The 21,028-nt window shown below is 42.7% G+C and overlaps 1 protein-coding gene across 5 annotated transcripts in view; it reads right to left on the bottom strand.

Moving 5' to 3' along the window:
* Positions 1 to 21,028, bottom strand: part of Ttc39b (tetratricopeptide repeat domain 39B) — a 102,613-nt gene that overhangs the window by 7,368 nt on the left and 74,217 nt on the right. For all 5 annotated transcript variants that reach the window (XM_040757224.1, XM_040757226.1, XM_040757225.1 and 2 more), the window contains 11 exons: positions 19,832 to 19,937; positions 18,545 to 18,610; positions 17,447 to 17,555; positions 16,593 to 16,660; positions 16,447 to 16,506; positions 12,564 to 12,725; positions 9,136 to 9,227; positions 7,700 to 7,826; positions 5,803 to 5,911; positions 2,106 to 2,220; positions 159 to 275 (listed from right to left, as the gene is read on the bottom strand). In XM_040757224.1, the coding sequence (XP_040613158.1) occupies positions 159 to 275; positions 2,106 to 2,220; positions 5,803 to 5,911; positions 7,700 to 7,826; positions 9,136 to 9,227; positions 12,564 to 12,725; positions 16,447 to 16,506; positions 16,593 to 16,660; positions 17,447 to 17,555; positions 18,545 to 18,610; positions 19,832 to 19,937 (1,131 nt within the window). The remainder of the gene's footprint in view (positions 1 to 158; positions 276 to 2,105; positions 2,221 to 5,802; positions 5,912 to 7,699; positions 7,827 to 9,135; positions 9,228 to 12,563; positions 12,726 to 16,446; positions 16,507 to 16,592; positions 16,661 to 17,446; positions 17,556 to 18,544; positions 18,611 to 19,831; positions 19,938 to 21,028) is intronic.

The raw sequence follows: 21,028 nt of genomic DNA, 5'->3' as shown, positions 1-21,028 counted from the left end.
GTGGTGATTTACAAAGCCATGCTTTGATTTGCAGCATTCTAATTACCAAACCACAACTATAGCAAGGTCATAAGGGCATGGCATTATTTTGTTAACTACAGCTAAATGGTTCAACTTCTATTTTTAGAGGAAAATGTTAAGTTACCGTCAATACTCACCTTGCAGTTTCTAGGGCCTTTATGGCCTTGTCAATTTCTCCTTGGCTTTTATACAAAAATGCCAACTCAAACAGAGTGAATGGCACCAGATAGTGGTCATACTTCAGTAGTTTTTCACTAAATGGACAAATGAAAATCAATTAAGTCTTAACAAAACAGGAAGTATTATTTGAAACAGGTATCATTCTTCATTTCCCAGACAACATTAGGACTATCACCAGAGGAAGGCTGCTGTCCCACAGATATGGTCCTTAGCAACCTACAGAACGGAGTATACTTCTATACACTAATCTTCTGCCCACTCCCATACACTAATCTGTTCCTTAAAGTACGGCCACCACCAATGTGGCATCGCCTCTCAAGCAGATCTATACACACAGACCTCCAATATGAACCTAGAGAGGACAAGATCACCTTCATGAGCAAGCGACTCTAAATTTAGTAATAAAAAAGGCTCATTAGTTTTGCATTTAACAAAGCATCAATTTCCTTCATACATAATCTTAGAATTCTTCAAACCGTCAATGACTATGTGGCTGGCGGTCCGGTTTCAGCATCATTGTGAAACCTAGAAGTTCAGGGAAAAGCCTGAGAACAAACAGCCTTTTAAATCTAGAGAAAATTGTGTCTCTAGTGATAACTGCAATGGAATTTTCATTCTTGGTGTTGGATAAGTACAGAAAATTATATTGGCTATTAAAAGCATAACATCTAATAGCTTCTATTTGGAATGGCTATTCTGACTGCTCACTGATTTGTATAGTTTTTGCCAGGTTAACTTTAGTGTGTGATTTTTATTTTTGTTACTTTTTAAAATAAATTTGTAATTTAAATAAATTTGGAACTTTTTAAGTTAAAATAAATTAAACACAATGACAATAATCCACAGCTCAGTTTACTAGGCTATCACCCAAACTTCTCAGATGCCAAGGAGAAGCAAGAGCAAGACTAGCTGTGTTGATGAGCCCTGGGGTCTGCAGAGAGACCTGAGACTTTGAGTCTCAGTGGTCATGCAGGCCATGAGGCCCTAGACACAGAAAGCAGGTGCTGGAGCTGACACCGTAAACTTGGAAGGTAGAGTCTGGGCTTTGGAGGAAGCACATTGGAAAAAATCCCACTCATTGGCAAGGAACAAGACAGATGATAGCCGCCTTTTGCCTGCACTTTTGACATGAAGAAAAAACAAAGCACATCTCTTTGAAACTTAACAACAAATAGGCCAACCCTCCCAGAAATTTGCAATTCAAATTTACATTGCTCAAGAAATCTAAAAACTGTTATACATGACATTAACATGACAGTGGCCTCTAAGTAGTGTGGGAAAACTTCCACAGCAAGCAGCACATAGGGTCACATTTGTCACCGGCCCTTGAACCTTATAAAAACACCAATAAACACACGCATAGTTCTTTAGTATGTTCACCAAATACATTAACCTGCCTTCTTTGGGAACTAGATACTGTGTCCTATATTCTCATAAATACTGTCGTGAGGAAGGACACTGTATGGCCTCCATCTTTATGGTTTGCAGTGTTTTCAAAAACACTGAGCCAAAGTTTGTTTAAAAATCAGGAGATTTGACATTGATGCAGCTTCCAGCTTCTTATGACAATGTTACTTCTTATGACCACTGTTACTGGGCCCACATTGTGCAAAGTGAACAGTTCCAGCCCTTAGAGAGAACACAGTGGCCACCAGTTCATCCAGAGGCATCCACCCTTGCTCCAATTCGCATCAGGCAGCACTATCATTGCTATAAAAAAGATCACCATACGTACAAGAAATGGTTCATCTTTAAACACTGAGTAGAAATATATACAGCCAAATCCCATGCAAACTGTAGCTTTGTTTGTGATACAGTAGCTTTGTTTGTGATACAGGCTTGGCATATCACTTTGTCCCAGAGATTTCCCTGAAGCCACAACTTGAACCCAAGCCAGCTCTTACCTTTCTATAATGTGGTTGAAACACAGCTCAGCTTGCAGGGGCCGCTGTAAATTCTTGAGGCAGCATCCTTTCAGTAATTTCACCAAGCACTCATCATCCACAGAGTCACCAAAGTCTTAAAACAACAAGAAGCCAACACAAGTGGAAATGTCATTGATTTTTGTGGTGCCTGGGATGAGTGCGCTGCCAAGCCAGTGGGAAAGCACTTTCCAATACCCTAACTGAGGGGAAAGCTAGCCGGTGTGGGGCTTTAGGGGACCATTTAAAAACACGTTTACTAACCTGCCATATAAAGCACGATGAAAACACTCCCTGAACTTACTCATTCTACACCATTCATTAAGGGAGACGTCACAGGCAGGTTTTTCAGGTGGCCACAGTGAATTCTGCTACCTTAGCTACAACAGGAAATCTGAACTCTAAATAAAGAATGAGCTTCATTAATTCTCTTGGAGGTAAAGAGGAGGAACCAGGCTGTCTCCTCCTGTTGTTTTGGCATCTAACCATGCTGGCGTCCATGCAGAGGAGGATAGCATTTCCATATGGAGAAGCAGATGGCTTCCCACCCGTTCAAAATGCAGGAAGCAGAAACCCCTCTTCCAGATCATTATGTTTACAACCTATCGATTCTCCCAGGTTATGTTCTTTTGGGGGAAAATTATGCCGTGAAAAGGTTCTTAAATACAGGAAAGGCACCTAGAGTCACCACAAACTTCCATGCTCCAGGAGAATGTCCAGGATGTCCTTTCCCTGCTCGGGCCCCGGCCCCTCCTGCTCAGTCTGGGTATGTATTAAGCAGAGTGAAGCACATGGTGTAGCGGCTATCTGTCAAAGGTAGCCATACCACGTGTTACGATCCTGAAGGCTTTTCTGTTTTTCTCTTTTGAAAGTGACAGGCAAAGAAGTCATTCCAAGACAGACTGCTAATTTACACGTTTCAGGCTGTGACAACAGTGTGGAGGGGTGGTAAAGGAAATGACTGGATCCTAGAAGTTTCCATACTGCAAGTCTCATGCTTTGGGTTCAAGCCTCAGACCTCATCAGTGACACATGCTGGTGTTTCAGTTGGTAAGCCCTCACCTATGGAAGGTTAACAGTGCTACTCACCCAACTAGAAGGGGCTCACTTCACTTCTAAGTGTTTAAACGTACGAGGCTCACCGCTAACTGTCAAGTGCTGATATGTCCTGGACCACCACTAGGAAAAGCACAGATACCAACATCTCTAACCTTTCTTCCCACTGCTAACCCATGCTTCCATCAGAGATGTCTGCTGAGAAGCAGGTCAATCAGGCCCAAGCCCAAATCAGGTCCACACTGGCCGCTACTTTTCAGTCTCAATTGTGTATATGCTATTGAATTCTGAGAAGCAGTTTTCTAACAGTTTGTGTTATGACAACATCTGCTTGCTCAGTGAATGATGATTTTTGAGACAACTACCATTGAAAACCTAGTAAAGTCGCTCTGTGGAGATCTGAAGTTAGCAATGTGATAGAGAGGTTCATACCCACATCTCCCACAAACCTCAGAAGCAAAAGCACAGTTTCCTCTGACCACAGCACACTGTCATATGACCAATCCCTGTCATGACTTGCACTCTCATGAAAGAGGAAGAGTTGAACAGTTTCCATTGGGAAGAAGAAAATCACTGTGGGTGAAGGCACTTGCCAGTAACCCTGGCCCCCTGAGCTGGAGCCCAAGAACCCGTATGGTGGAAGGACAATACCAGTACCCACAAAATGTACACATACACAGAGAAAAATGATGATTGACAAGTTTTTGCTTTTGTTTTTTATCACGATAACAATGCCCATGCTCGTGCAGCACAGCAAGGCACCGAATATCCTAAATGTGGGCAGGCTAAGAAAGAAGTCAGTTTGAAAACTACAAAACATCTGCGCTGAGCATTATAGAAACTCGCTGCAGTGCACCAAGCGGGAAACATGAAAGCTGACTGAAACATGAAAATCCCAAATCCGCCAGGCAGCCCTACCTTCTTCCTCCATGTGACCGACTGCACTCGCTGTATAATGTCGCCATACAAGTGAACTAAAATGACAGACAAAGTGGACCCACTGCCCACTTCTGGCTACACGATGGATCAGGTCAACCTTCCGAGGAAAACAGCACAGAAACTGCCACCACATGCCAACTCTAAGCATGTGACCAAGGGCTCTTGCGTCTGGCCGTGCCCTCTGTGTGGATGGCCAGCCTTTACTCACTATGACCAGGCACTGCGATAGGTCAATAGTACCCTCTACCCTCTGCTCCTCAACCACAACTGACAAGTCGAAAACCAGAACCACATTTGCTATGGTATCTAACAATGGCCTGGGGATAGAGGGGTAGAAGCCCCCACAAGCTCAGGCTTAGAACTTCTCTCCATTTCCCAATCGGATTCCCCACCTCTTACTCTGAAGAACAGACGCTTAATTACTAAGAGTCGGGAGTTTAGGGGTGGGGAAGATACAGAAGTATAAACTTGGTTCGCAGTAAGGTAGAGGTGACCCTGTGACCATAAACCGATTCTTTTACCCAGAGGAAAACGCAGGGCAGGACTCAGCTCATTCTCTAGAACTCACACAGGCCTCTCATCTGAAGATGTCATAGAAACACAAACAGGAACGGCAGTGATTTTGGTTTCTAAGCACTTCGAGTGCATGAGCATACGAAGCAAACACTACTCCTTTCATACTTTTTCTCCTGTCAATAGAGGGCAAAAATCATCTGAGGGTAAAGAGTCTGTTCAGCAAAAATTCCAATAGTCATTTGCAAACTCAGGACCCTTGACTGACAAAGGCTCCATTCTTGGGAGCTGAGGCGATACAGAAGCACATGACAGACAGGCGTGGAAGTTTATCCTGAGTCAGCCCACCTGTGCAGAGGGAGGCAGGGGAATACAGAGGAAGAGAGATGGCTATTTTTCAGGGTGGGGGGCAGGGATCCTACAACTGTTCTCACATAAACATTCATTCATCCATTTAATTTGTAGATATTTGGACTTTAAACAAGAAAATTCCTATAAAGGCAAGATCTATCGTTAGTTAAATTCATTGAACAAAAATGAGCACTACAAAATTTTGAATCCCGAGAAGTCCATCTCATGAAATCTCATTTTAAAAAGTACTGGTGTTTATTTTATATGTATGACTATTTTGCCTGCATGTAATGTGTACCACTCACAAGCCCACCTGGTGCTCATGGATGCCAGAAGATGGAGTCAGGTCCCCTGAAAATGGTGGTAAAACACGTTGAGATCTGACTATATATCCCAAGCCCGTGTTGAGAGATAAGAACTTTAAAGGTAGTGTCCATGTGATGCCCTCTGCCAGGCTACAGGGCAGCAATACAAAGGTCTCCATCGACTGTAGCACTTTGATCCTGTACCCCCTAGTCTGCAGACCTGTGGAAAACACACTTCTTTTTCTTCATTAGTTACCCAGCCTATGGTATTCTGTTATAGCAGCAGAAAAAGACTAAGAAAAGCAGTTCCTTAAAAATAATGCTAACTGATCCATCTTTAAACTGGCCCAAAATGGCTATTCCATAAAGGTAGAATCATATCTTGCATGGTCTTTTGTGGCTGACACCATTCATTGGTGTATCAAGAGGCACCTTCCTCCCTTAGATGACGGGCAGATGTGTACCAGGGAGAGGGCAGGGAGGAAACGGAGCCGAGACAGGGTCTCCACACTTACTCTGAGTTTGCAAAGCTGCCTCAGCCTTCTCCACAGTCACCAAGAGGTTTTCTGAAAGGTCTTTTCTTTTGGCCACTATTGAAAAGCCATTCCAGACGTACATCATTTCCTAAGATGGGAGAAGAGAAAACCGTATGTGAGGTGTCTGCTAAGACCTCAACATGACAGGCAGGATCTCGTTCCAACCTTTCTTCAGTTGGAATTTAGTGACATGATTTTCATGGGTTTACTAGATGCCTGTTGTCTTCCATGCTCTGAGGTAAGTAAGCATGTATCTTATACTCTTACTAAAATCATCAATTCATTCATTCAACAAATACACACTATCTATTAATATACAATCCTTTGGATAGAATATACAGAAGTAAAACAATATTTTAAACTGACACTATGAACAATTTTGTTTAATGTAAATTTTTGTTGTTACTTTTAAGTAAAGGGAAATATTTTAAAATGTCTGCTAGCTGTTTACATAAAGTGTTTCCAAGCATATCACTAGAAATGATCATTGGAATATTTATTTTACTGGGCTCAGGTTCTTTTATATCATTAAAAACATGTGTCGGCCCAGTAATATGATCCAATATTCAGAAAACACGTTTGTTTAAAGGCCATATGGCTGAATGACAGCTCCTGAAATGTAAACTAATGATTTCTCATTGCAGATTATATTTAATGGTGAACAGATGAGAAAAAAATTTTTTGGATCAAAAGCAAATGTGTTTTTACTTGAAAATATTTTTCTAATGTCCAGATAGTGCAGTTCATATTTTGAAGGGTATATGGCGAGCATGAATTTTAAAATACGACAGATACTGCTTGAGAACCCTTCTAGCCAGAGAAGCATGGAAATGAGGCAGCAATGATGGAATCAGGTTTGCTTTATGGCACTGGAAACTAGGAGCACCATTCAGAAATGACATTTTAAACCAATAATTTAAAATTTTTAATGGATATAGTATTTAGCAAAAGGAGAGGCAAGCTTGGTTTGAAATTTTTAGGAAAAACAAGCTGTGCCAACACCCTTAGGTATGACCGAGTCTAGTCAATTCTTTGTCACCGTAAACCCACCAACCTTCAGGGGTTCAAAGCATAACAAGCCGTTATACACACCAGTATCTAAGCACTGATATAGACAAACATAACGGTCCAGTAAAGTCTCTGGAAAGTTCCTTCCCAATGCAAACCACTTGATGTCAATGAATGTGGAACAGGGCTAAAGCTAATTAAGGCAACAACAGGCATCAACGGGAGAGGGTGTTTACGGTCTAGTCTTGATGTTCTGTGGGAAACACCTGGATCTAGGTGCTACCTGTAAGCTAGCTCCTGTCTGACCCCATCAGGGGCTATATTCTTATTCCACTTAAAATACACGAAAAACTTCTAAGAGTCAGCAACAAAACAAAAAGAATCCAATAAAACTGAAGAAGGATTACAGATATGAGCCACCATGACCAGATTAAACAAACTATATTCTTGACAAATTATTCCTTAAAGGTTTCCTTCTACTTTTTTATATAGCTATTAGAAAATGTAAAACTGAATTTGTGGTTTGTTTTGTAATTCAATTCCACTGTAGTGAAGTCATCTTCCCCCTTCAGGCTCAAACTTCCTTATCTGAAGCATAGAACTAAGACTATACTTAACTTTATGTTAAAAATCAAATGACATGATTTTTTAAAATTTGCCTTTATCACAATGTCTAGAATATACTAACTAATCAAAAAGCCTCAGGTAAAATTATTAATGTTTTTAAAAGCAATTTATGTATAAATATAAAAATATACAATAGTTCTTAACTGAGCTATAAGCATCACAACCAAAGGTAAATGCATTTCTTGATGCTCTCAATAGTGTATTTATCTCTAGTATGAAAACAGTGAATAAAAGCAGATACCAGGGCTGGCAAGACGAGCTTCCCCGGGGCACCTGAGGATGGTGAGTACCGACGCGCCTTCCTCACAGCGAACTTCTCGGTTGGGAGAGATTTTCCTGCGATCCTCTGCTTCAAGCCATCTACCTGTCTGTGAAGATCCCATGGAAAGGCCAGTGAGCCTACATATTATTTACAACTGAGGTTTTCGTACCCATATCCAAGGTCAGTATCATCCGGGAACCTGTTCCAATTGCACACTATTGGGCACTACCCTAAACCTGAATCAGCAGTTCTAAGGCTGGGACCAACAATCTCAATTACATATATACAATATATATGGACAACTCCCTAAGAGCCACTAATTCACGTATTTCCTTCTAGTCAGCTTAGCTAGTGTCTTACAGCTGTCATAGTCCAGTGTAGGTATAAAATTGTCAGTTTCCATAAATAAGCAGAGTAGAGAAGGGAAGCATGTAAATTAGTACTTTTCCTGTTCCTCTCTGGAGATATTGCACAGATGTACATCATAATGCAAATTTGAGAAAGCCAACCAGACATAGGTAATTTTCTAAATAATCATTTTAGGATTTAGCATTTTCAAACTTCTAAGGAATTTGAACTGGGTGGTGACTCAAGAATGCTGATTGGGCAAGCATGAAGAACTGAGTGCAAATCCCCAGAACCCAGGTTGGCTCGTGCTCGTGCCTGTGACTCAGTGAGATGGGAAGGCGGAGACAGGAAACAGGAGGGTCACTGGGATTTGGTGGCCAACAGCTTGGCTCCAGATTTGGTGAGACCCTGTCTTAAAGGGAATAAGGCAGAAAGTGGTAGACTGGAATTCCTACATGTCTGGGTATGTACACACACTTCTACACATGATGCATACACACACACACACACACAATCTAAGTGAGTTGGAATTTCTAATGTCCTCTGTCCTCTGCACATGTCTGGACATGCACACACATTCCTATACATGATGCATACACACACACATACACACACAATCTAAACACATGAATATGAAATGAAGATGGAGAGAGACTACAAGTTCATGGGGAAAGACTGCATTGTTTGTGGGGCGTCTTTCTTATGCGTAATTTTATGAATGTATAAACAAGGGAAAGGATTCAAGAAAATATCTGATTACATCACTGAAAGAATCAAACGAGGAGGAAAAGAGCCCCAGTGTGAAAGAGCAGGTGCAAAGTCTAGTAGTTAAACCCTTATTCTAGAAAATAAGTGTAATGGTATGTTTTCATGATTCCCTGACATGCACACACATCTGAAAACGATGCTAAGGAATGACATGCTGATTTTCAGTTAAACGTATTATTCTAAGTGTCCACACCAGTGAGCAGAGAAATTAGAAACTACGGAAGTAGAGTGTGAGGGGGGAAAGCCCTATGTGTCTAACACCCCCAGAGCCCCTGTGACAGAAACAGTGCCATGCTCACCTGAACAGAGCCACCACATTCTCATTAGTTGCTGCCACATCCTCCTCTGGAAGCATGCTCAAAATGGCAGCTTTCAAGAACACATACGTCGCCTAGAGGAAACAAAGCCAAGGGCTTACCATACAACACGACATTTTAACCTTGCAGACCGAATGACCTCGAAACCTTCCATGCATCACGTTAAAAGGTATCAAGGTTAACTGCGTGTTTCAGTGGGGTCCCAGAACTAAGAAGGGTCGGTGAATACGGGGCCCCACCCCTAACTAAGAAACCATGTGCAACTGATACCTGCTTGGAAAGGGAACATCAGTTTTCTACAGTGGAGTAAGTGACACTGACCACATTCCAGGGCAGGACATAGTACAATGCCTAGGAGTAGCTGGTCAACATAAAACAAACTCCATGTTTTGGGTTTTGCTTGCTTGGTTGGTTGTTTTGGGGACAGGGATTTTTGCTTTGTTCTAAGACCTTTGGTTTATTGATCCTTTGTGTGTTTTGATTTTCAGTTTTGTGATTTATTGGTGTTTTTTTTTTTTAAAGAAAGGGAGAGAACATAAAGTTGGGTGGGTAGGGAGGAGTTGGGGGAGGGGAAACATGATAAAAGTATATTGCATACATGAAAACTTTATGTTGAGATCTTTGATCCATTTGAACCTCTTAGAAGAAAATGTAGGTGGTACCCTCGAAGGAATTGGTACAGTAGACCACTTCCTGAACATAACACCAATAGCATAGATACTGAATTCAACAATTAATAAATGGGACCTTCTGAAACTGAGAAGCTTCTGTAAGGCAAAGAACACAGCCAACAAAACAAAACAGCAGCTCACAGAATGGGAAAAAATATTCATCAACCCCACATCTGACAAAGGGCTGATCTCCAAAATACACAAAAAACTCAAGAAGCAAGTCTCCAAAACACCAAAGGATCCAATTAAAAAGTAGGGCACAGAACTAACCAGAGAATTCTCAATAGATGAATCCAAAATGGCTGAGAGACACATAAGAAAGTCCTCTAAATTTAAATTTAAAAATAAATAATAAAAATTAAAAAATAAAATAAAATAAAGAATTAGCCGGGCGGTGGTGGCGCACGCCTTTAATCCCAGCACTCGGGAGGCAGAGGCAGGCGGATCTCTGTGAGTTCGAGGCCAGGCTGGACCGACAGCCTCCAAAACAATACAGAGAAACCCTGTCTCGTAAAAACCCAAAAAATAAAGAAAGAAAGAAAGAAAGAAAGAAAGAAAGAAAGAAAGAAAGAAAGAAAGAAAGAAAGAAAGTCCTCAATATCTTTAGCCATCAGGGAAACGCAAATCAAAGCAACTCTGAGATACCATCTCACTCCTATCAGAATGGCTAAAATCAACAACACCAATGACAGTTTATGCTGGAGAAGATGTGGAGAAAGGGGAACACTCCTCCACTCCTGGTGAGAGTGCCAACTTGTACAGCCACTTTGGAAATCAGTATGGCGGTTCCTCAGGAAAATGGGAATCAGTCTACCACAAGATCTAGCAATGCCACTCTTCAGGCACGTACCCAAAAGATGCACATTCATACAACAAGGACATCTGTTCCACTATGTTCATAGCAGTATTATTTGTAATTTCCAGAACCTGGAAGGAAACTAGATGCCCCTCAAATGAAGACTGGATAGAGAAAATGTGGTACATTTACACAATGGATTACTACTCATGGGGAAAAAAACAATGGAATCTTGAAATTCACAGGCAAATGGATGGAACTACAAGAAACCATTCTGAGTGAAGTAACCCAGTCACAAAAAGATAAAAATGGTATGTACACACTCATATATGGATTTTAGACACAAAGAAAAGGATTATCAGTCTACAATCCACACTGGCAGAGAAGCTAAGAAACAAGGAAGATCCTAGGAGAGACAGACATACATGATCCTCTGAAAAAGGGGAAAGGGACAAGATCTCCTGAGCTAACTAGGAGCATGGGAGGGGGGTTAAGAGAAAGAGAAAGGAGGAAGGAGGGGGGATGAGGACAGAAGAGAGCAGAATATTGAGTTAGGGGAAGAAGAGAGGAGAGCCAAGAAAAGAGATACCATAATAGAGGGAGCCATTATAGGTTTAAAGAGAAATCTGGCACTAGGGAAATGTCCAGAGGATCTACAAGGTTGGCCCCAACTAATAATCTAAACAATAGTCAAGAGGCTACATTAAATGCCCTTCTCTGATAATGAGATTGATGACTACCTTATATGCCATCCTAGAGCCTTCATCCAGTAGCTGATGGAAGCAGAAGTAAACACCCACAGCTAAGCACTGAGCTGAACTCTGGAATCCAGTTACAGAGAGGGAGGAGTGATGAGCAAAGGGGTCAAGACCAGGCTAGAGAAACCCACAGAAACAGCTGACCTGAACAAGGGGTTGCTCATGGACCCCAGAGTGGTAGGTGGGAAACCATCATAGGACTGTTCCAGACCCCCTGAATGAGGATGTTAGTTTGGAGGTCTGGTTAATCCATGGGGCCTCTTGTAGTGGATCAGCATTTATCCCTAGTATACAAATGGACGTTGGGAGCCCACTCCACAGAGAGGGATACTCTCTCAGCCTAGACACATGAGGGAGGGTCTAGGCCCTGCTCCAAAGGATAGGACAGGCTTTGAAGATTCCCCCATGGAAAGCCTCACCCTCCCTGGGGAGCAGAAAGGGGATGGACTAGAGGGTCAGTTGGGGGCAGGGAAGGAGAGGAGGGAACTGGGATTGGCATGTAAAAGAAGCTTGTATCTAATTTAAATTAAAAAAAAGAAAAAATAAAAATTTTAAATAAAACAAACAAACACAGGTTTCACAGGTTTCAGCTCTCTGCTCAAATGTGCTGATGAAACTGGGTCCAATGACATATCTATAACTCCTCACTTGGGAAGTGTAGGCATGAGGTTGCCACAAGTTCAAGGTCAACCTGCCATTCATAGTGAGCTCCCAGCTAGCCTTGGCAACAAAGTGAAATTCTGTCTCAAAAGACCAAAAGCAGAAACGACAGAACCATACCATCACAGGTGGGAAAGCAGGCATAACAAACAGAAGATCATGATCTCTTCCAATTCTCAAAGGGGCTCAGAATAAACCTCAACTATCACCAAAAGCTTGCTTACAGGGTACTAACAGTCTAAAAAAACCACCAAGAGTGCAATATTGATAAAAAAAAAAAAAGGCTGTAAACCTACATGCAGTTTACCCTGGCAGTAAAATGCCTTTGCTGGAGAGCAGTCTGGGGATTTTTTGAGCTGGGAATGCTGAGGACAACACTAGGCTCACTGCCCACTTCCTCCTACCACAGTCTCTAAATAAATCAAGAAAAGTATCCATGCCATGTTCTTGAAACATCAGTCTTAAATGACAAACCACAATGGCCATGGAGCAACAGAAGACACCAACAAAAGTAGGACACTTTACCTTGGACCATTTACTCTCTTTGCAAAGTAGGTCTGAATAATAATACGCCTGCATCCAATTTTGTTGGTATATATAAATCCACATTAATTCCCAGTAACAGAGATGGTGAAACTGTTTCCACTCTTCTTGAACTGAAATGCATTTTCGAAACGTTTCTTGGGCCTATAAGTCAATTGCATAAAGCTGATCATGCAGATATTAGACAAGGAGATAATAACCTAATGGAAAAATACATAAAACACTTTGTACAGAAAGAACAAATTATCACTCATTAAGCCACTCAATATGACATTACATTCTCTTCCTTATGTGCGGTGATATAGTTAGATTCTGCTGTGTTACTTCACTTTGTGAGGGGACCTTGTACTTTGTAACATGAGAATAGGAAAGCCCCTTTCCAAGTGAGAGAAATGTTCAAATTCTTTCATAATACACAGACTATAATAATTAAAGAACTTCCTGGGACAAAACACACTTTAAACACAGTTTCAGGCACTGGGTAGGCAAATAGAAAGCATTGGTGCTCACAAATCAGCAAAGGGTTAACTGAGCCTTAACAGAAAAACTGGTAAAGATGTAGTAACCAGGCAAACCAGAGGAAAGAACAAACCATCAATAAACATACAACAAACTGACAAACTAGTTAATCATATTTGAAACGTTGGGCTAGGAATGCAGCTTGGTGACAAAGCATTTGCCCAGCATGCACTAGACCCTAGATTTCACAAGCATGACAAATAATAGTAATAATAAAGTTATGTTAAAAATTCAATTCTTTTTTTTCACACTTATCATATGGGCAAAAACCTAAAGGACAGAGACATCCAGAGTTGACAGAGAGCACTAGAAATAGAGGTGGTGTTTAAAAATGTACTAATTTTATGTGCATTTGTGAGTGACTGCACATGCACTGCACACATGCATGCCTAGTGTCTGCAGAGGCCACAAGGGGGTGTGAGGTCCCTTGGAACTGGAGTACAGGCAGGTGTGAGCCCCTGGTGTGGGTGCTGGGAATGGAGCATGGAAGAGCAGCAGGTGCTCTTAACCACTGAGGCATCTCTCCAGTCTCAGCTTCTCATTTCTTCACAAAGGGTGAAGTTGAACGACTCTTAGGGAAGAAAGGCAATTTGCCGGATGATATAATGCAAGCACCATGTGACCCAGGATTCAATACCGATGTATCTGTACACAGACACACACATGGTGATGGTCTAGTGACTGCTCTGTACACAGACACACACATGGTGATGGTCTAGTGACTGCTCTGTACACAGACACACACATGGTGATGGTCTAGTGACTGTTCTGTACACAGACACACACATGGTGATGGTCTAGTGACTGCTCTGTACACAGACACACACATGGTGATGGTCTAGTGACTGCTCTGTACACAGACACACACATGGTGATGGTCTAGTGACTGCTCTGTACACAGACACACACATGGTGATGGTCTAGTGACTGCTCTGTACACAGGCACGCACATGGTGATGGTCTAATGACTGCTCTGTACACACACACGGTGATGGTCTAGTGACTGCATCTGTACACACACACACACACACACACACACACGGTGATGGTCTAGTGACTGCTCTGTACACAGACACGTGTGCATGGTGATGGTCTAGTGACTGCTCTGTACACACACACACATGGTGATGGTCTAGTGACTGCATCTGTACACAGACACGTGTGCATGGTGATGGTCTAGTGACTGCATCTGTACACAGACACATGTGCATGGTGATGGTCTAGTAACTGCTCTGTACACAGACACGTGTGCATGGTGATGGTCTAGTGACTGCTCTGTACACACACACACACACATGGTGATGGTCTAGTGACTGTTCTGTACACAGATACACACACACACATGGTGATGGTCTAGTGACTGGATCTGTACACAGACATGTGTGCATGGTGATGGTCTAGTGACTGCTCTGTACACACACACACACATGGTGATGGTCTAGTGACTGCATCTGTACACAGACACATGTGCATGGTGATGGTCTAGTGACTGCTCTGTACACACACAACACATGGTGATGGTCTAGTGACTGCTCTGTACACAGGCACGCACATGGTGATGGTCTAATGACTGCTCTGTACACACACACATGGTGATGGTCTAGTGACTGCATCTGTACACACACACACACACACACACACACACACACGGTGATGGTCTAGTGACTGCTCTGTACACAGACACGTGTGCATGGTGATGGTCTAGTGACTGCTCTGTACACACACACACACATGGTGATGGTCTAGTGACTGCATCTGTACACAGACACGTGTGCATGGTGATGGTCTAGTGACTGCATCTGTACACAGACACATGTGCATGGTGATGGTCTAGTAACTGCTCTGTACACAGACACGTGTGCATGGTGATGGTCTAGTGACTGCATCTGTACACAGACACGTGTGCATGGTGATAGTCTAGTGACTGCATCTGTACACAGACACGTGTGCATGGTGATGGTCTAGTGACTGCATCTGTACACAGACACATGTGCATGGTGATGGTCTAGTAACTGCTCTGTACACAGACACGTGTGCATGGTGATGGTCTAGTGACTGCTCTGTACACAGACACATGTGCATGGTGATGGTCTAGTGACTGCTCTGTACACACACACACACATGGTGATGGTCTAGTGACTGTTCTGTACACAGATACACACACACACATGGTGATGGTCTAGTGACTGGATCTGTACACAGACATGTGTGCATGGTGATGGTCTAGTGACTGCTCTGTACACACACACACACGGTGATGGTCTAGTGACTGCATCTGTACACAGACACATGTGCATGGTGATGGTATAGTGACTGCTCTGTACACACACAACACATGGTGATGGTCTAGTGACTGGATCTGTACACAGACATGTGTGCATGGTGATGGTCTAGTGACTGCTCTGTACACACACACACACACACATGGTGATAGTCTAGTGACTGTTCTGTACACACACACACACATGGTGATGGTCTAGTGACTGCTCTGTACACAGACACATGGTGATGGTCTAGTGACTGCTCTGTACACAGACACATGTGCATGGTGATGGTCTAGTGACTGCATCTGTACACACACACATGGTGATGGTCTAGTGACTGCATCTGTACACAGACACACACGGTGATAGTCTAGTGACTGCTCTGTACACAGACACACACACATGGTGATGGTCTAGTGACTGCTCTGTACGCAGACACACACATGGTGATGGGCTAGTGACTGCTCTGTACACAGACACACACACATGGTGATGGTCTAGTCACTAATCACTAGCAGCCACTTTAGTGCACTTAAATATCCATCTCATGAAAGGAAATACAGCCATCAAAATGAACTAAGGAGACTTAAATATTCTGACCTGGAGGAAGATCTAGGGTTTAATATAAATAGGAAAAATGCTTGTTCTCATCTGTGAGGAAGGATATCACAGACACACAGACACACACACATACCCCTCTCCTACTTCAAGGGAATTAATCAACTAGTTCCTCTGATGAGGGACCAGGGCAGTGGCATCATAGGCAAGAGGTAGGTTCCAAAATCAACACAGAACCAGACAACAGTCAAAGTTTCCTGGAGCACCTTAGTTGGTCATGTGTTATGTTTTATGCATTCTACCATGAACTATTTCATGTACTTTATGTATAAACATTCACTGAGGTAAGTTACCAAGTATGACAATCTATATGCACAAGGTAAAAGCTTGGCTTTTCAGAATTATATTGCCTGCTTCTTACTTTTTCCTAGTCCATGTAGACAACTCTACTCATGCTGAATGACGTGGGATGCAACCCTGCCGCACAGACATGGCCCCTAGATAACCCGTGATGAAATGACTACCTTTTCAACGTTGCCTTTCAGCAGCTCGATTCGGGCATGGTAGAACAGTATGAGGGAGCCCTGTGGAGAAAGGACAGAACACACTTCAACAGACAATGGCGGCTGATGCATCATGGCTGAGACAGACACGGGAACAGTGAGCATACATTTGGGAACTGTTGAAGGAAGGGTGCAAGGAGACTCTCTGCTTCCACAACGTTCACTTCTCCTGTACCTAGAAATCGAACAGACACGGCTCAGTGCTCACGAAACATGGTACATATTTACAACCAACTCCCCAAACGTCACTCATACAAAACAAACTCTCACAGACAAGATGAAAGTGATTATTTTGTCTTCATTTTCATCTGAGAAGTTTATGACTTAAAGAACTCTAGAGCAGACAAATTCTTAAGAAAGGAGTTGGCTATCACAGATTCTTATTGACATTTCTACTTTTCAAGGCAATTTAACTTATTTTACCTCAAATTAAATTTTATTTTTAAAAAACCCGAAGGAGGGGAGGGAGAGGGAGCTTGGATTGGCATGTGAAGCAAGCTTGTTTCTAATTTAAATTTAAAAAATGAAATCAGAAATAAAAACTTGAAAATCTAACATGAATGTGGTAAAATTCAGCAGTCTGATACATAAATCTCATCTGAGAATAGATTTTAAAATGCTCAGTGAGGTATTAGAGAGATGGCTCAGTGGTTAAGAGTGTTGACTGCTTTTCCAGAGAAACCAGCTTCAATTCTTGGCACCCATGTGGTAGCTCACAATCATCTGTAACTGCAGTACCAGGGGATCCAATGCCCTCTTCTGAGGGAACTAGGCACACATGTGGTACACAGACATATATGCACACAAAACACTCATACACATAAAATAAATGCATAAATAGATATAAGTGACATTTTAAAATGTTCATTGAAATCAACCTGCCAAAGATCACTGTAACAAATCTCACTGTCTTCCAACTCAAAAAAGTCAAAAGCAAAAGCTGGAGACCGCCGGCTCTTACCAAGAATCAGGGAGATGTAGGTATGAAAAGCCAGGATAGTAAGGCAACACAGTGGGGACCGCATGCTGCTCCCTGACGCACCTTCCCGCAGCTGCAGAAGGCCCAGGTCCTGCAGAGAATAAATGCATTACAGAAAGAGAAAAATCTGACTAAAAAAAAGTACATTTAGAAATTTTCCCATTTATGTTTTACCAGTTTGGAATCGTGGTACTATTTAATCAGAAACAAACTTCATATTTTAAACTGGCAGAAGACAATCTGGTAAATTCTACTAAGCTGTCCCAGGCGGCTTTATTTGTACATGTAACACAGGCTAGAGTCACCCGAGAGGAAAGCTCACACTGAGGAACTGCCAGGTTCAGACTGGTCTGTAAGCATGTCCGTTAGGGATCATGCTTGACACAAGAAGGCCGCCCACTGTGAGTAGCACAATCCCTAGCAGGTGTGCAGGCTGTGTGAGACAGATGGTTAAGCACGAGCATGAGCAAGCAACACAGCGAGTCAGCAAACAGACTTCCCCAGGGCTCCTTCCTGCCGGTTCCTGCCTTCAGTTCCTGCTGACTGCCCTCAGCGGTGGACCCCCTCCATTTGTTCAAAGTGTTTCATCACATCACCAGAGATCAAACTAAGCCCTTCTATTATGGATCCTAGAGAGAGGAAGAAACTGCCCGTTTCCAAGCAAGACTACATTTCTTTGATAAAAGTATTGATTTTGAGTTGGTAGGAACTTGTCTCATTGGTAGAGCACTTACCCAATCATGTGTAAAGCCAGGCCTGGGTTTCATCAGAAACTACATACTGAGGTGCAAGCTCTATGATGGGCAAGAACACAGGCCTGCAGAGGCCTGCCACCCGGTGGGGAAGGTGGGATAGGACCTCACTATTTTGTGGGACCAGAGTGAGCACCATCAGAACAATGAAGTTAGAAACACCTCACTGGCATGTCTGAGGGAGCACTGTAGAAGGGATGGCACTCATCTCAAACCTAAGCAATGAGGCCCTCTCGAAAGAACTCATTTGAAAAGTTGTTGGGGAAGAGCTCTACAACAGAGAAAGGCAGAAATTTCTGTCAAAATTAAGACAAAATGCTGTTTGTACCCTGTTTCCAGAAAATCCAATAAATTCTAGCAATCTGATAATTCTTGCTGGTAAAAGAGACAGCATCTGTAAGAAAAAATAGAAGTGTGAGTGCACTTAGGGGTAGAAACTAACTGTAGACAATGCAACGGTTAGCCCTAAACTGGTTACAAGTTCAAAAGCTCCCATAAGCCAAACCAAGTTTAAAGTGGCTATGACTCCGTGAGGAGACAATAAACCCTGGCTCTTCCATGATCCTCTAAGCACTGGCTTGGCTCTTCTTGTGTGAAATGGAGTGACACGAAAGTAATTGTAGGCAAGGCTTCTTTCTTTTTTCCATTTTGCTTTGTTTTATCCAGATAGGGTCCCATCTGTAGCTTAAGCTGGACTTGAATTTGCAGTGACCTCCTGCCTCCTAGGTGCTGAATTACAGGCACGAGCCACCCACCAAGCCTGGTTTCTGCAAGGTTTCTTTCAGTTTGTTCTGGAAAGTACAAACCTAAGGTAGTGTTTCATCACTAACAGAAGTAGGGAGCCGCAATAGCTCAGCCCCTTCCTGGGATGTCCCTGAAGGGCCGTGGAGAAGGGACAGTCTACCAGAAATGGCTATATGCAGAGTGGCATACCAATTCATGGCTATAGCCAATGGGTTGCGGCTAGATGGCCAGGGTCTTAGGAGGAAGGAAGAGGTTTTGGATATATCCTCTGAATGGGAGGCACTGTGTCCCAGGCTAACAGCCAAGCCGGCAGTCTTTGGAGACAAGTCAGCCCGCCCCGACACTGACCAATGCATATGGTCTCATGAACATAGCCCTGGGGTCGATAAGCTCCTAAACATGGCTCTTTTTACTATTTCATCTTCTAACCAGTTAAAGCTTGTACAATTTCCAAATCTCTAAATAACACATTGTATTCTGACAGCCTTACTCAGACTCTGCATCTCCCCAGGGATCATAAACAATTGTTTCATAAGTTACATCCCCCCGCCCCATCTTCAAATCCAGAGCCATCATTATCATGACAAAAATATCTCCAACGCAGAAACAACTACATTCTGGGCTCCTTGTTGCTAAAAACCTTACTGATCCAATCAAATCAGGGTGCTACATGCTTCCCCTGTCCTGTGCAATCTAAAGCTACTCTGAGCATGTGCAGAACTTTATAACGTTTACAGCATAGAAAACTGGTCCAGTCCAAGGGCTCACCAACCAAACACAGGTAGAGGTTTGGGATGATGTTCAGACAGAGATACTGGACACTTGGTTTCATCTACACAAAGTTCTAGTTTCCATGTAAATGTTTCCTTACCAAATTAAAGGCCCCTGTTCCAAGCTTGACACCTCCTTCAAATTCATAGAAGAAATGCTGCTCGTGTTTGTTTTTCTGAATTACATGCAGAATAGAAAGGCACTCTCTGGAGTGAGAAAAAAACGACAGAACATCAGTCAAACTAAGTTTTCTTCTTGTATACTATAAATATACAAATTGTATATTATAAATGTCATTACCTAAAATATTATAAAATGCAAAATACAATTTTAAGCCCATCTGTTCCTAAAGCTATTAGGTAATTCCCACCAAGGAGAAAGAAAACACCCATTTTTACAGTGTTTAGGAGGACAGTGTTTGTAACCTTAAAGAAAAAGAGGGATTAAGCCATCAGCAAGCTCAACTTAGGAGCCAGCACCTTCAGCTCCAGCCTCACAGCTTCCCCAGGTGTCTCCCAGGAAGACGTTGGGAGTGTTTAGGTCTCCACTGCTATGAACACTTCTCAGCCCTGCCTTCCACCCTGAAACTCGGGTGCTGCAGGCAAAAAAGATTTTAATTCCCTGTAGTAGATACACCAGGGCTTGCTGACACTATTCCCATCACAACTGCACTGTTTGTCTTATCTTTTCCCTTTGCAGAAGCAAAACAGTGGCGGTGGTGCTGGTGCTGGTGCTGGTACTGGTGGTGATGATGGTGGTGGTTGTGGTGGTGATGATGGTGGTGGTGGTGATGATGGTGATGGTGCTGGTGGTGATGATGGTAGTGATGATGGTGGTGGTTGTGGTGGTGATGATGGTGGTGGTGGTGATGATGGTGATGGTGCTGGTGGTGATGATGGTAGTGATGATGGTGGTGGTGGTGGTGGTGGTGATGATGGTGGTGGTGATAGTGATGGTGATGGTGACGATGGTGAGTTCTCACATATTAGGAAACTGCTATTAAGCTAAATTTCCAGACCTCAGATCATCTTCAAAAGACAATCAAAGGCATGCAAATAGACAGTAAGTGGTAACTCCTTACTGAACTGGTAGCGCAGAGGATGTGTCTCAGTGACAGGACACCTGTTTATCATCCCCATGGCCCCGCATTACATCCCCAGTGCCACAAAGAGCAACACTACAAAACAGTAAGGTATAACTAGGTATACACAATATAATGCAATGTGTAAAACACACAGCTTCCCCTAGGATGCATTCTAGTCAAATCCAGCAAGCTCAGAGTTGCCCTGGTGTTTAA

This window comes from Mesocricetus auratus, unplaced genomic scaffold (assembly GCF_017639785.1).
Source record: "Mesocricetus auratus isolate SY011 unplaced genomic scaffold, BCM_Maur_2.0 Super-Scaffold_100014, whole genome shotgun sequence".
Taxonomy (NCBI): Eukaryota; Metazoa; Chordata; class Mammalia; order Rodentia; family Cricetidae; genus Mesocricetus; species Mesocricetus auratus.
This window is presented reverse-complemented; position numbering and strand designations above follow the sequence as displayed.